This window comes from Syngnathus scovelli, chromosome 4 (assembly GCF_024217435.2).
Source record: "Syngnathus scovelli strain Florida chromosome 4, RoL_Ssco_1.2, whole genome shotgun sequence".
In the NCBI taxonomy this organism is placed as follows: domain Eukaryota; kingdom Metazoa; phylum Chordata; class Actinopteri; order Syngnathiformes; family Syngnathidae; genus Syngnathus; species Syngnathus scovelli.
In genome coordinates this window covers 17520543-17537779 of record NC_090850.1, presented here as the reverse complement: position 1 = coordinate 17537779, position 17237 = coordinate 17520543, and the positions used below count along the sequence as shown (strand labels likewise).

Below are 17237 nucleotides of genomic sequence, written 5' to 3'. Positions count from 1 at the left end.
GATTCCCCTTTATGTCGATGTTACAAAACATAAAACTGGAGTTTTGCTGTCCTTGGCAATAGCTGTGCGGTTGTTTATTCACACTTTGTGATGCTGCACACCTTCTGGCCAAAACGCAGCAGTGTGTGCTAGTGTGAAAAGCCCCGGGACGTTTGCACATTACCAACAGTATCGCACCCAATGTAGCATCAGGACATTTCCCCCTGATGGAGAAAACAGTGACATGAATTTACATTTTGGTCACACACTTGAACTCGAATCTGTCTTTTGAATAGGCCATCCTTGTCACGCGTGTCGGCCGTTTCATCAGTACAACCAAAGACGAAGAATAGTTATAAAATACACAAGTTCAAAATCAGCACCACGGTTGCTACACTAAGGTACACTTTAGGGCTAATTCCTTAATTAAGAATACAAACACATTATGTTTGAAGATAGTGGCCCTGTGGCAATTAATTGCAACCCTAAAAAGTATTTTTGTAAACTAATCTTTACTTTTGCATGTGTATATACAGTACGACCTCTCCTATATGACAAATAGGTAGACAGCAGCAGCCATCAGAATCAAGCCAATCCTAAGCAGACTCGTCCCAGGAAGAAAATTTAAATGAAGAGACACGAGTAATGATTTAGAATGACAAAATATACAAATAAACAAAGCACACTGCAACAATTGCACAATAATCTGTTAAAACACAAAGCAGGGGCACTGAGCAGGGAGTCTGTAAGTATTTAATCCTTAACAAGACACAGATGAGCCCCAGTATTAAAAAGTTAAAACTGGCACAGAAGTGTCCAACAAAGTACCATTAAAAAGATGAAAAACAGAGGAAAGTAGAGGAGATAGATCCCAACGAGACAAGGCATTTTGCAACGCACACAAATCACTTTGTAAAGTGCAAACTGAGGAAAATCAATCGAACCTCGAATAAAACATTGCACAAAGAGCAAGAGGACGATTCACCGCTTCAAAGAACAAGTTAAAAAACAAATCAGAAAACATGACTGAGATGAAGAGCAATGGGAAGTGAGCTTCCGTGCGTCTTGGAACAATTCATCACCTTTTTAATTTCTAATCTGTCAAAAGGTCACGCTCTCTTTCCAGAGGTTCTTCCATTTTTCACACAAAAAAGTTTTCCTGCTTCGTGTCAGTTTGCGTTCTTCATGCTCCAGCTAGGGCATGTCCAAAGGCCCGGCGGAGAAGATACTAGCGTCACAAGCTAGCCCTCGTGGGCTTCAGCCTCCTTGCATGCGTCCTCTCAAGCATACGAGTTGTGAGGACGAGCCAGGTGTGGAGTCGTGCCAAGGTTACACAAACTCACTGGAGTATGTTTACACAATCATGTGGAAGGTTTGCGTGTTTTTCTCTTTTTTTTTTTTTTTTTACAGCGCTACCTTGACTTTGATTTTATTCGTTCCGTGACAAAGATTGTCTATTTACCCATATAGTCTAACAATGTTTCTCATTAAAATAAATTCAAACACCATTAATCTGTTGCAACCTAACCCCCCCCAAAAACGATTTGTTGTTTTTTAGGTGGGCGTGACCTAGTGAGTGACCTCAGGAGACTCCAGCTCTAGTTGGCCATTTTCAATGTGTTATGCTTTTCCACATATTGCAAAAAAAAAAAGGAAAAAAAAAACACTGATGACTCAAAACTCCACAAATATAGACATTGGGGGCATTTGTAAATCAAGGTTACCACTTAACTAAAAAAAAATAAAACAGTAAAGGCAAAGTGTCTCTTCAGTAAGACGACAAGAGAAAGAAATGCAAAATCTGACTCAGACCTTCTTCAAAAGGAGCACATCGGGTCCCACTTGAATAAGCACCATCAAGTTTAATGACCGCATGGGAACAACCAAGACTGCACAAATGAAAATTGTGCATGATAATTAATGTCAAAGATGGGTTTCATGAATAAAAAAAACATTTTATCTAATCATGACCAATGAATCACCATGATAAAAGCGAGCGACCATACTGATTTTTACCATCCAATTACCGACACATTGCTAAGAACCACAAGCTGTTATTCTACATGACTATCACCATCCAGCAAGTTCTGACACAAATCATTACGTTTGTGTCAAAATTGTCAATTTTCCCACTAGCTGCTGCACTTCGATCAACACCTTATAGCCTCGCTCCTAATCGTTTACTCAAGCATCGTATGTCGTATTTCATCGTTGAGTGAGCTGTCGTCATATTCAATGTCATGCAGATGATATTCAATTAAAACTCTCTACATGACTAAATATCATGTCTGGATTGACGGCAATAAATAGAGGCTCGCTAAGGAGGCATTTGGGACATATCATCAGCTTCATCAACGCTGTCATAAGTCAGTCATGCGACATAATGGGAATCCGTTTTGTCATCATCACTATTAATGACTGTATTCAAAAGCATTGACCCGTGGAGACTGCCACTTACCTGGTGCTGTCCGGAGATGAATAGCCAGCAGAGGACATCAACCCTTCATTCTGCCCTTCCCCCATAGAATTACATAATATTTCTCTTTTCAGACTAAATATGTATCATCGGTTGGGTCTCTGAACCAAGTCCATCCCATCAGTAGAGGCTACTTGTAGTTAACCCTCGCCTGCACACTGCCCCACTGTCTCAGTCGTTAGGGTTCCAGGTCATCGGTCATCTGCTTGATAAGAGTCTGTGATGGGGATCTAAAGAGAACTAGGGCGAGTGTTTGCAGTTAGGGGTTGCTGGTTGGCTGAAGTGACATGACGGAATTTTTTATGAATGGATTCTGTGACTGGCACATGAAATACCATTTTTTGGACAAAACTAGTGATTGAGCATAGCGTGAAATGAATAAATGTTAGGTTGGTGACAAAAAGGACAAATGTGACAAGCCTTCTGAAAACAACTGATTAGTTTAGCTTTGAGTATGTTCCCTCTCGGACGACTGCACTCATGCAGTATTTTTTTCCAGTCTTGAATTTCTTGGCTCATTTTTCCTCTTTTCTTTTGTAGTTCCATCTGCCATTCAGTCTGCTTCCAACCTTTCAAAATCCAAGTGCATTTTTCATCTTGTGTGAAGGCTATAAAAATTTTAACTGAGTGTGTGAAATTGTGTTGTAGCTCAATTCCTTGGAAAAAAAAAATGTGACATTGGAATGAGTTGACAATATGATGTCTATTTTGTTATTTGTAGATGACAATTTCTATAATTTGCCCTCCACCTGGTTGTTTTTTTTTCCATTAACTGCTCTTAATGCCATTGAAAGTGTCTTTTATGTGCCTTCTCTGAATCACTGGCAGCAGTCTCTTCTGATATTTCCACTATTAACCTGGCAGCTATTGCTAATTGTTACATCGCCTTAGCTCCACCGCCAAGTAGGAAGTGGCTCGCTAGAATTGCTTCTGACCCCTGCGTTTGGTGGATGGGTAATTGAACAAGCTTTGGCCGTCAGACCTGGTTAGCCTCACAGAAGTCCCGTTGCTTCTAAGCCGACGATACAAGCCGGCAGACACCCCAGCAATTACCAGCTCCCCAGTTGAGGGGTGCCATGGGGAGAGGCACGGAAGGAGGGGGCCCTCATTAAGGTAAGGGGAGTGGATGAACGATAAATCTGTGTGTGGCTGGGTGAGAGTGTGAAGGTTAAATTGTTTGGTTTAAGAGGTTTGATGGTAAGGGTCTGTGAAATGCTACTGAGGACTGCGCACACAACAGGACTGAAGGCAAGATGAATTTAGTAAATGTACTACACGGAATTGATTTTTTTTTTTTTTTTGTCTTATAAGCCCTTGGAAAATCAGGCTTTAAAATGGCCATTTAAAGGATTGGATCAATGATGGAAGGAACTGTTTGGGGCAACATATGCCTGGAGTGAATTAATTAGGATTTTAAGCCTGCTGGGAAATAAGCATGCAAGCGGAGATACGAGTGTGTGGGACTGCTCGTTGTTGTGTGTGAAAGGGTGTACGGCAAATGGCCATGACCTGGCTCCTGGCTCACGGGGACAGTGGGGCAGTGACACAAGCAACAGCAGCACGGGGCCCCTATGACACGACAAGGCTTCTCAGTGGTCACGTTAGCATGAATTTAGAATGTTCTCATTTAGCCATGTGATGGGTTTAATGACCATCATCAGAGAACATAGCTTAGAAATTACACAAGCTGACTGCTCATACCGTCTATAACATAAATGTCAAACTCAAGGTACGGGGGCCAGATACGGCCCGCCACATCATTTTATGTGGCCCACAAAGATGTCATTATTACAATTACAAATTCTCTTCACTTTTTAAACATAGATATTGCTAGCAATTTCTTATTACCGTTCACCTTTTTAAACAGTTTGAACAGATTTAACTAGTCTCTGATTTCAAAAATAGTTATTAATCAGTTTGTTAGGTAGCCTATACCGTATTGACAGTCTTAATGCCCCTCCGAGGGAAATTATGACTACAAAGCAGCCCGTGACAAAAACAAGTTTGACACCACTGGTCTATAAGAACATATTTGTGGTGATTTTATCACATATTACAGTAATATGACCTCATGTTATCTAACCATTTATGATCTAAGAGAGATGTCAGAACTTAAAAATAAGCCTGTCCACTAAAGACACACAATGAATAAAAAAAAAAAAGTCGCGAGCCTATTAAAGCTCAGCCAAACCATTTGGTACATACAATACAGTATTGCCCTCAACTTGTATTGAAATAATTCTCACTATAAGTCTTCTTTCTTTCTCCCCCATTTGTTAGCACTATGTCTACAACCAGGATGTGGCTAGTGTCACTTTGGGAAATTACTCGTCTCGTAATTATTAGTGTCTGGGCAGAAGGAGATGTTTTATTGTAAAAGATTGCACCTTTCAAACAATAAAAGTCTGACTTACTGTAATAGACTACAGTTCAAATTACTTTTCAAAGAAGAACTTTCTTTTCAATAAGAATTGACTGCAGCAGGTACTTTCAAGTCTAATGACTTGGAACATTTTGAGTGATGAGAGTGACCAGAGAAGCATTGGGTTAGGGAGCCCGTACTACTCGGACTAACTGTTGTAAAGCTTTCAGAAAGTCCAGCTGACTTCACTTTTCACCCAGGAGCATCTGAGACTTTTTTCCAGAGGGGATTAAATCCAATTGAAGGACCACACACCTACATTATCTCTGCACTTTACTCGCAAGTACGTATATATTATTATATATATAGATTTTTTGTACTTTGTTGCATCCTCTTATCTTCACTCCCAGATACCAAAGTTCTATTTACTCGATGAATCTGCCCTTCAATGCACCAGCTGTGCTTTTCATCCCCTCCACCGTAAGTCATCAGATACTCCTGGAAGCCATTCCCACCTGAAATCTCCTCAATCTGTCTTTCATCTCTCTCTTCCCTCAATCGCCCCATCATATGGTCCCTGGCTTCCTTCGTCCGTGGGAATGGCTCAAGTGAGAGTCAGCTCCATGTGGAAGGAGTGCTGCTCCTCCTCATTTACTTACACTGCACATCTACACGGATGGACTTGATGGCAGCCACCCCCACCCCGTTGTCGGCTTTGCAGTAGTAGCGACCCCCCTGCACCCTCTGGATGCCTTCGATGCGCAACGTCTCATTGTAGATGGACGTCTCCTGGAATTTATCGGAGGCGCTGCCGGCTGTCTTCGTCCATCGTACCTGAGGAGAAGAATAGAAGACCTGTTTAGGCATTGTCACTCTAACCTGGACGAGATGAGCAGGAAGTCATGTCAACACAATCTAGTGATACAAAAACAGGCGGGATCAACATGAAATTATTAGTTTGTGTGACTTGTAGGGATGAAATCATGGACACAGTGAGTGACACTAAGCACTGCAGCACTTGTGGCGTCCATGACGCTCATCTGGGACCATTCAGCGTTAGAGACCAACTCTAAAAGGTTTTTCACGCTCGAATTACGCCATGAGGAGAAACGAAGCATTCCTTCCACTAATCCCACTGCACAAACATCCACTCAGATACACGACAGCCTGTAAACTCAGACTGCATGACTTTTATTCTTACTGTGTGTTTGTGTGTGTGTGCATCCCATTAATCCCTATTAACCCCTCTATCAGTTATCAACCTCCGTGGCTATCAGCCATGTTCTGTTGAGGAGGTCAAAAAGGATAATGGGTAAAAGTCACTGCATGTACAGTGTGTGTGTGTGTATGTGTTTAAAAAACTTGTGCCATATGGATTAGTGGATTATCAGGGGCCCATGCAAACGCTGTGTGTCTGTTTATTCAGCTCTGTTTGTAGGAGGGATTTAGATCAGGCACTCTGCCATTGATCAAACTGGTCAAGGTGAGCAATGACCCAAACTCTGCCTGGCCATGCTTTGCTGACTCCACTTGTCATTTACCCTGAGTGTGCATGTGTGTAGCTTTGTGAAAGGCAAAGTGTTCAAAGTACAAATGAAAATTTTAAATTTGACACAACCAAAGTGAGGAGAGTTGTCAACAAGCCAGACGTAAATTAATGAATGAAAAAAAAAATCAAGGATTAAAAAATATAGTACATGGAAGACATAGACAATGAGTCCATTATGTAGTGGAGGTCTTTTGAGCAAAAGGGCCTGCGTGTATGTGTGTGTAGGAGATCTTTTGTGTGTGTATGTGCAAGAAAGAGCAGGAATCAAAAAGCGTGCTCGACTGTAGTATCTAAAAAACACGGCTGTCAGCTGTGTGACGGGCAGAGAAAAAGGTGCTGCGAGTTCCTTCACTGGGGAGGTGGATGAAGTGAAAATACAGCCGAGTGGTAAGGTGATAATGTGCATAAAAGAGATCTTGAATGTGATGCAGATGACAGGCAGCCGAGAGGGGAGATTTTGTCAGCCTGTGACACTGGCAGCTGAATGCCATCACCTGCATGTGCGTTCCTTACTTGCTTTCTTCAGTGTGTGTGTGCGTGTGTGTGCGTGCAAGTCTCTTGAGGATGGAGCTGTGTGGATATCTTCCAATGCTTTCCCCCCCACCCCACCTTCATCTCTTCAATGTCTGGCAGCTTCTTTCTTCCAAAGTCTTCTCTTACAGCAAAGTCCAACTCTCACTTTGTATTAGATCTTGACTTGAAATACATTTTATTTGAATGCCGCACATTCCGATAGACAACCACATTTACATTTGTTGAGAGCCCCCCCCCCCCTTTTTTTGTTCTTTTAGGGTGTCATGTGCAGTTCCCCTGGGAAATGACTTGACATAAAATGCAGTTTGAGTTCAGCTGTGTCATGCTGTCACTTGTAGATGTGTTTCAATTTCAAATGTCAGAAGAACATCAGAAGCTGCAGAAATGAGGGAATACTTTGTGTATTACAACATTTGGATGCCAGTCTGAATTAAGACATCCTTGCTTCATTCTGTTCATTTTGGCAGGATAACTCTCAGCTACTTTACCACAACAACCCACGTCCTCATAAAAACCGCCACTTCCAGGCCCAGAAGAACCTCACTCTGCTGGAGCAACATCCTGACACACCCAACTTGGCTCTGTGTGATTATTTTTTCATCCATCCATCCATCTTCTTCCGCTTATCCGGGGTTAGGCTGCGGGGGCAGCAGCTTTAGGAGATACTCCCAGACTTCCCTCTCCCCAGCCACTTCATCCAGCTCATCCCGGGGGATCCCAAGGCGTTCCCAGGCCAGTTGAGAGACATAGTCTCTCCAGCGCGTCCTGGGTCTCCTACCGGTGGGACATCCCCAGGGAGGCATCCAGGAGGCATCCTGATGAGATGCCCGAGCCACCTCATCTGGCTCCTCTCAACATGGAGGAGCAGCAGCTCTACTCCGAGTCTCTTCCGGATGACCGAGCTTCTCACCTTAATAATTGTGATTATTTTTTATTTTCCCTAATTCAAGGCAAAGATAGTGTGAGGAATCCATTTTGGAGTTCGGAGAAATCAGTAGTGTCAGTATTTGTTTTCTTTTTGAGGGTGAGACTGCTTTTATGGGAAAGTGGCTCCATTATGGCTACAATCAGAGTGCTCCTATAAGAAATACATTAAAGCAGCAGGCATGTAAAATTCCCATTAGCGGTCATATTTTGTGCGGTCATTACTGGCAGTATGTTGAATAATGTACATTTGAAGAACAACCATTATATTTCACATGATGCATAGTGGGCTGACTTTATATGCACTACTATTTTAACTGACAAGTAAGATATGAAATAAATATTTTTTTTCTTCACTTTTTTGTCTGATATGTGAACATACGCACATTCATGATTTATCACGGTCCTCGAGTAAACACAGCTTTAAAGATGTCCGTTTATTCTGGGTAGCTCTTATAAACTACAGATTATAATTGCTTGATGTTGAACAAAGAATGTCACAGCGGCCCTTACATCTTTCATTTTTTCTGTATGTGGCCTTTGGAGCAAAAAGTTTGGACACCCCTAGTCTGCGCATAAGTATGGCTTCTCATATTTCATTTTATTCGTCTGTATTAGCCTCTGAAACGTACCTTTTATCATCTTTAGATGTCTGTCTCGATCTCTGAATCCCTGTGACATTCTGTCCTTACATGTAAAAATATCTCTCTGGCCATGCTCGGAAAAACACACACACACACACACGCACAGCTTCTTGCCTGCTGATCTGTCTGAGAGCCGCTCGCTTCTCTCATCAGAGTGACACATCACAACAGGATCCAGCAGATTTCACCCAGCTGCTGTCAGACTTCTTTGGCCCGCTGTCTAAAGTGTAAGCTGTCAGCACAACTAAACAACACCAGAGGCCTAAGCAATGAACTGCATTGACTGGAGTGCAGAAAAGGAAAGCAAACATGGCTTTGACATCACTTGCTAGCTGTCTCAATGACTTGGAAATTCTCACACAAAAAAAAAAGTCGAAAGGACTATTGATGTTTGCTGCAGTGTAGCTGTCATTAGGGGCTTTGGCGCTTTCTCGTACAAGTGCTTGTTCAGCTCATTCACTGCCGTGAATGTTTATATTTGTCGGATGGAATCCAAATTTTTACTGCCATCAACGAATATATTCGTCAAGTATGATTTTCAAAGAGTCGATGTGGAAGAGGGTATTTTCTGTGAAATATTTTGTAGACCACTAATTACCACTAACGAACCCTTGCAACAGATCCATCACTTTGGATTTGAGTAGAAGGTAAAATAGAGTTTGTTGTGTAAACAGAGGGTGTGTCATAATCAGTGTCACAAAAACTGTCAACATTATTTCAAGCCACACTCGAGTCATTCAGTGATTCAGCGATGGGGTCATAACAGGTTTCTTAGTTGTAGAGCTATAATTAAATTTTTATCTGACCTTCAAAAGGTATTTTGGAATATAACATTGTTAAGGCTCAAAGTTACAAAACAGCCATCGGTCCATCAGACAGGAAATTTCCCAGACACATCAACTAAGAAACTCATATTTGCTCCATTACAATGCTGACATGGTCCTTGCTTCCATGCAAGGTATTATACAAGTCAAGGATATATCCACAAAGTCAAAGGGGTCCACAGGGGTCGAAAGGCTTGATCATCATTTAATCGGATTAGATACTGTATTTACATATCTGACAGCGTAATTAAAAGTCGATAAGCTAGCAGTTTTGCAAATAATTGCTATCCAGAACAAATAATGGATCAAAACCAGGATCAAAATGCAAATCCACAGCTGACCAGTCGATTCCTTATCTTAATGTGCATCCAATTTCCAGTTTGTCTGGGGTTTTTTTTTGGAATCACCTCTGTCGACTTTTCATGCACATGTTCAGTGTTATGTAACATTTGAAATTAAGCAATGTGAGACTTGAATGTGTTCCTTGTCTGACATCTTTCAAAGTACCAGTCGACTTTTCATGCATATGTTCAGTGTTATGTAACATTTGAAATTAAGCAATGTGAGACTTGAATGTGTTCCTTGTCTGACATCTTTCAAAGTACCAGCCCTCAGTAGCACTGTGGTTTCTTTGTGTGTTAAAAAGTTTGTAATCCTTTCCTAACCCCTCCTCATCTCCATGATGAGCTTTGCTATGCTCGTTGTCTACTCCTTCTTTTTATGCATTTGTTGATGTAACGCCAGCGGAGTCAACGATACACTGCTTTATCCATCCAGCTGGCTCACTCACCGTGAATAGGCTTAAGATGGTAATCCTGTTATCAGGGAATACTACTTGGCGCCAGCGCACAACCACACACAGATACAGGAACACACACACACAGAGAGAGCCTCAGAAATGCACAGACTGTATGAAAGCACAGTGGCTCCATAATCTTCTCTGAGTGAAGTATGAGAGCGGCAAATGAACACAATCGCAAGTAGTCGAAGATATACGGCAATAAAATGCATTGAATGAATGAAGAGTTGTGGATTCAGCGGATACACGTTCAGGTGGTTGTTGATGAAGATGAGAGACAAAGGAGGGTCCAATTCTCCATGTAAATTCTCAGTGGCGGCGGGTTAGAGTTGAGCGTGGGGTCAGAAGATCTACAGGAGGGAGGTGTGCACCACTGTGGGAGTGGCCAAACTGGACTTCAATCAAGGCCAGTGAATGAATCTATCTATCTATCTGTGTTTCTAGAGGATGCTGATTGGTCCAAGATCAGCTTGAACCTTACCAAGGAGGGGATTTATGAAATGATAAATGCATATATTCTCAAATCCATCTTTTAAAGAGAGTAATACAACTTTGCCATGTAGGAGTAGAGGTGGGGCTGCACAGCGCTCAATAAAACTGACTCATTGATATTGAACACGCCTTCCTTCTCTTTAACCTTGTCATACGATATGAATGACTGCATTGGTCATTTCGCCAGAGTAATATGATTCCCAAGCTGTGATAACATTACAGGAAGCAGTGGAATCATCAGGTTTTAAGGATGGTGGAATGTACCTCCTACAAAAAAAAGCCTTTTTTTTTTTTTTTTTTAACTTTGCAGCATCAACATTCATACCGCATCTTTATTTTAACCTTAGAGAGAGCCCTCTGTGCAAAGTGCGTTACCACGGTAGCCGACTTTCTTGCATTTGTGGTGATGTTTTTTCACTCAATCATTTATTTTTATTGCTTCAAAATCAACTTGATTTTATTTTTACCTCTCTGCGTATCAAGCAATTAGCGATGGAGTTGCCAAGGCATTGCAACTCATTATTTAACACCTTCACCAACACGTTTTAAGAAGTTGTGCTCGCTATCTGTCAATTCAACATGATGTGTGACATTTTAGAAAAAAAAAGTATATTTATAAAGTAGATGCAGTGCAAATTTTGTCTTTTAAAATCCCCCTATAATAATAATACAGAGACTGGAAGCATGAGGAAAATAAAAAATAACTGAATCTCACGGCGTTAGAGATCAAAATTGATGGGAAAAAATATATCTGTGTGGAGATTATGAAGTCGGAATAGTAGAGTTCACAAGGTCTATGGACTAGCATGGCAACTGGTGTCATACTTTTAACAAATATATTTCAAAATCATACTTGGAACAAAGCATGTAAGAACAGCATTGGTCACCGAGTTGAAAGACATTATTAACTAAACTCCAAGCAAATGTAAAGTTCCTAAAAGAAGACAAACAAGAGGCAGACTTTGTGTAATTGACTGAAAAAAGAAACACGTTATCCACAAAACTAAATGGGTCCATTTAAGCTCAATAATGGTGATTCCGAACAAATAAATCCCGAGCAAGTGTGAACAAGCTTTTTGTGTCCAAAACATGCAGCAGATGTTCCACCTTGGCCAGTTGCTTATTATTTCTCTTGGAAACACAGAACCCTGACAGACCTTCTTTTTTTTTTCCCCCATTGACGTCACAAATGTCTGTTTCCCAGGTCACGAGTTTGAAATAAATCATCTGAGGTTGAACATGTAATGGCGAACATATTTGGATTTTTCTTTTGCCAGTCCACCTTCTCAATTTGGCTCCTTCCCCCAGCTTATTAGTCCTTTACACTGTGCATGATTCATCACAAGCACTTAAGTCTTTTAAAACTTGTTAATTATAGCTTTGCGTCTGCATAGCCGCTAAGGAGTTTGGTTCAGTTAGGTTCAGATCAATGAATTCTGACCAGGCTTGCATTTCCACTATGGCCTGGTGATAGGTTCATTTTCTACAAAAAATAGTGTGACATCATTGTAACACATCAGCAGGTCATTCACCATTTAATTAAACTAATAGGATAAATGCGACACAGTGATGTTTTTTTTCTAGAAACATGAGAGATGGGACACAATTTCCTCTCGTTAACATAATCCACAGGAATCTGAAATCACAGAAAAATATGCATTGTGCCAAATAAGAAGAACGGATTGACTTGTAAAAGCTTTTGTGATTTTATTTGGACATCATTAAGTAAAACATTAATCACTATCATATTTTTCCCTCAACTCAATGGACATAGTGCTGCTCCTCTTTGTGTTTGAACCTTGGCCAACAGGGGGCAGTATAATACATGGAGCGGGTCAGAATTTGTCAATATTAGCACTCAGTTCTAAAACTTTATGCCTCAGTCTTGTAAAAGCCCCTTTAATGTCAACTGTTATTATCTCCATGCCTCATCATCTTTTTGTCCGCCCCGGCATCCAGTCAAAGGTCAAGCTTGTGACCTTGTCTATGTCATGTGGCCACTCAGCAGCCGCGCAGCCTCACGCTGCCATCCGATCAGCCCGCCCTCGTCCTCGCCATCGATCGCCCTCCACTCACCCCTCAAGGACGGAAATCCAAACCCACATTCCAAACCTCCTCTGCCTCGCCACTTCACTCTTTTATGGTTAGCGCCACAGCTCAAGGTTGCAGTGACCAGCAGACCCATGAATAAATAATAAAGTGGCTAGGAATCACTTTCAGAAAAGCCATTTACTGTCCTATTGTGTTCTTGAAGAGGTGATGTGAGTGAGTGTCTCAGTGTGTGTGTGCATGTGTGTGTATAACAAGAGGTTGCTGAGTGTGACTAGAACGTTTAGTTAACTAAAAGCCTCGCTGGCCAGAGAGTTGACTTTAGTGATGCAAAAATCACCTCTGCGTTGACCTTGGATATTTTTCCTCTTTTTTTTCCCCTACTACAGCATTTCTTCTTTCCAACATGGTTTGTTTTTTCATCACTCTTTCTGGCCATGACCTCTTCTGCAGCTCCGTCTTCCCGTCCTCCATCCATCTCTTTCCACCTCCTGAGATTCATTGGAGCCTGCTTCTTTTCTTTCCCTCCTTTCATCTCCCATCCTTCTTTTCCGCCATCCTACCTTACCTTCCGTTGCTTTTCCCCTCGTTTGCTTTTTTCTTTGGTTACTTTAGCATCATCAAGTAAGCTTTGTTGCTCCCTTTCAGTCATCAATCTTTCTTGTCTGCCTTTTAACTAATCCGTCATGCCTTTTGTTTTTTCCCTTTTCATCCTGTCATTCTTTTTCCTTTCCTTTTCTGCATTTCACCATCTCTGACATTCTCTTTTTTTTTTGTTGCTGTCAATGACACTTATGTGAGCAGTGATGTCATGACTTGATGTATTGACTGTTGCAGTTTGTCTCAAGTGAAGCACAGAGAAAGAAGTGAGAGGAACTCTTCTAAAAGAACAAAAGTGGTCCAAAATGTTAAAAAAAAATCCTTGACCATAATATGGGAAGAGACAGAAAAGAGCATGAGGCAATCAACCGACGTTTAATGTAAGATAATACGTGAAACAAAAAGATGTGAGACCAAAAGGAGAAATGATCAGATTGCTCTGTGGGTGAGTCCTCTTTTCAATCCCATCTAGCTCGGACAAAGGTAAACAATCGCCCCTGATAAAAGACTGGACAAATCCTCAATCAGCCTCATTCTGACCCAAGCGGCCCCACCTGCCTAAATGGGAGTAAAAGCAAATAGAAATAGGCATTGATTGAAAAAGCACAAAAAAAGACTCTTAATCGGGACATCTTATGATGGTAAATGAAGCCATTACACACGGCAATTTGCTGTTCTAAAGCCCAAGGATATGGATAAAAGATTCTGAAATGAAATGAAACCACTTATCTAATAAATTAACTACAACACATGGCCTCTCATCAATAAATGCATTTCAATGTTGTCGGCACAAATTTGTTGGTGTATTGTCTCTCTGATGGCTGCATACAGAGAGAATTATGAGGACGCGCTTGATAAACTGGAATGCAGTCATAAATAAAGCAGCCAGAGTAGACTTTGAGCAGCCACAGGCAAATCCAAACTTCTGCTAAAAGGAGGAGAAAAAGACATCACAAGCTCAACTTTATGTAGCTTTTGTGCTTGTTGACTGCAAAAATTGTTTTATTCTTTTTCATTTGGTGCATCCTTTCATTGTATTATTCATACAATTTTTGTAAGGTTTCAATGGTTTTAAGATAAATGCTTTTTTCCCCCATTCTTAGATACTTGAACTTTTTGCACAAAATTGTACATTAAATATTCAAATCAACTAGCTAGTACAGTATTACAAATGATTTAGAAATTGTTTATTAAGTAGATTAACACAATTTAATGATAGAATAAAGTGCTATTAGTCATCATACTTTTATCAACCGTTTCGCCTGATCATATTGATGAAGTTGATCAGCACTGGACTCATTCAGTATTTACGGAAAATCCCGTCTTTGGCCAGTCAAAGACTGGGACAAGACCAAGATCTCACAAATAATTACTAATATCTAAACACGAAAATATTCCATAAGCGACTGTAGGCAGAAGAAAAAGGAAAAGAAGAAGAAGAAGTAAGAAGGCAGGGGCTCAGGTGACACGGATCACATGATCAATACAGCTGATGGAGTGCAATGGAAAGGCAGTATGCCCAAAGGGAGACAACGGAGAACGCCGCAGTATGCTTATCCTACACACAACACTGGCACAGAGGTCAGCACAACTACTCATCACTGCTATTTTATAAGTTTCTTCTCGATAGGCCTTACGCACTATTCTATGTGGTGTAAAATGGATAAAAGTTGTCTTGTGGGTGTCAAGGTGCAACGCACTGTATAATGCAAGAGATGGTAATGATCCGTCAAATACTCACTGGAAAAAATGACTATAGAAAAAGTTATATTTACTGCTGATGTGTGCGGAGTCAACTCAAGGCTGTGAATTCTGCCATGAACTTTTTAGTTCTACTCCAAAAGTTATGTACGTATATTTGTAAAATTTCAAAAATATTTGGAAGAGGTCTACCGGCTCCACAAAATGATTAAAAATTGAATGAAATATATATTACACAACTTGATTACTAATAAAAATAGCATTCAAAATATTTTTTTAAAAATTCAGAATATTTTAAAAATTAATTTGCTTTATTTCATTTAATTTCATTTTTTGTCCATTTTCTGTACCCTGTGCCAAAGTGATCAAGTGAAGATGTCATGTCTTCTGGTTCTATATATTCTACAGCAATAATAAAAAGAATAGATCTAGCTTTGATTCCCCTCATCACATTCATGACTCCTTTTTGCTCCTTTCCTTGTTCCTCCTGTAATCTTGCATCATTCAATTTCAGCTATATTGCCCCAACCATCTAATCTTTCCCAATCGTACGCTTTTTCATCCACGCGTGTGCTTGTTTTCACATTATCATCAAGTATCAACGATTGCTCATCCTGACACACGTGTGAAATTAACAAGCTGTTTGCACCTTACTTGGCTTCACGCTGGAGTTTACACATTGTGAGAACAAGAAACTAAATGCAGTTATAAAAGCAATAATAAAAATGTCTATTTTTCTCCCCCGTGGTTACCTACAGTACATTATCTCCCGATATTGTTTTATCAGCTTATATGTTGAAAATTTAATCATCCGGTTTCATTTTGGCTACCCCCAAGGTTTCCCTGTCTGGAAACATATCCGTGCATGCATAAACAATGTAAGGCTTATACTGATGCGCATATACATATACTAAAATAAAAAGCTGTCATGATAATGTAGAGCAGTTCTGCACCATTGCAAACAACAACGACAATAATGGCCATATTGTTCAATTCATCCATCATCAAAATTGAGCATTTTCTTTGTAAAGGCAGATTTTTGGTGTGGTGTGAAACTGTAAAATTTATAGTGGCTTACGTATGGACTAAATATTTAATAAAAGTATTTAGGATTAGAATGCATTAAGAAGGGAACAAGATATTTTTTTCTAAAAAAAACAAAGTAAAAAAAGTATTAACTGGTTTAGAATGCATTAATAAGGGAACAAGATGGGTTTTTTTTTTCAAGATAGAGATTGATTCGATACCTTGCGAAGGCCATTGTTGTGTGTTGTATAAAATTGTGGTCAGATATATTTTCGTGTGTTTGTAATCTCATTCGATTAATTGTCCTTGTTCATATTGTTTAGATTTCCATCTATGCAGGAATAACTGCCACTTCCTGTTCTATGGTTAGCATCACACTTTTGTTTAAGTCTAAAGGATTTTATTTATTAGACATATTTGCTGCAAATCATATAAAAACGTTGCTGGATCTTTGGAGTTCCCCTGTAATGTGAAGCATTACCAAAACCACACTACAACTCTACACAACTGACAGCAAATTTCCTTCCGTCTCTCGACACCTCCAAGGAAATAAACCTGTGTGTTTTTCCTTTTTGTTTTCACAATCGTTATTATTCCCGCTCTTCGAAAAGCGAAATAAATCTTACGAAATTGAAGAAGGCAAGAGGGCCTGTAGTGCACGCACTTTGTACGTATAAACACAAACAGAAGAAGAACAAGGAGTAAACACACAAGCACTGATTTATTCATGTTGATGTGATGCTAGTGGACATGCACCCGTGAGGAACACTGCTTTTCTCACCTAACACACACCCACACAAAGCACACAATCCTTCTGTAAGCTCTACTCACACGCACACACACACACACACACACACACACACACACACACACACACACACGCACACACACACACACACACAGAGACCCTTACAGCCCAGAGTTCACCACAGGACACCAGATGTTTCCAACATCTATTTGCTCTTGGTCCTAATTTGGCCCCCAGAAAAGCAGGTTGTTATTGTTTTCTTTCCCTTTTAACACCAGTGGTTTGTTTGTCACGAGGCAATTTTCACAGATTCTTCACTAAACTTAGTCGACGTGTGTAGCACGCACCGTGGCAGGAAGTGTTTAAACCTGAGGGCAGTTTCTAAAAAAAATAAATAAATCTCACACACTAACATTTTGAAGTCAGTTTGCTCCAGAGAGGGAACACCAAACAAATTTTTTCCAATCAGAATTCCCTCAGGAAAGAAAAGGCTGTGACAAAAATCGGCATCCAAGCAACACTTTTGGGAT

At 40.4% G+C, this 17237-nt stretch overlaps 1 protein-coding gene across 6 annotated transcripts in view; it reads right to left on the bottom strand.

Moving 5' to 3' along the window:
• LOC125967729 (MAM domain-containing glycosylphosphatidylinositol anchor protein 1) overlaps positions 1-17237 on the bottom strand; it is a 93007-nt gene that overhangs the window by 48166 nt on the left and 27604 nt on the right. For all 6 annotated transcript variants that reach the window (XM_049719048.2, XM_049719042.2, XM_049719046.2 and 3 more), the window contains one exon: positions 5477-5651. In XM_049719048.2, coding sequence (XP_049575005.1) covers positions 5477-5651 — 175 coding nt within the window. The remainder of the gene's footprint in view (positions 1-5476; positions 5652-17237) is intronic.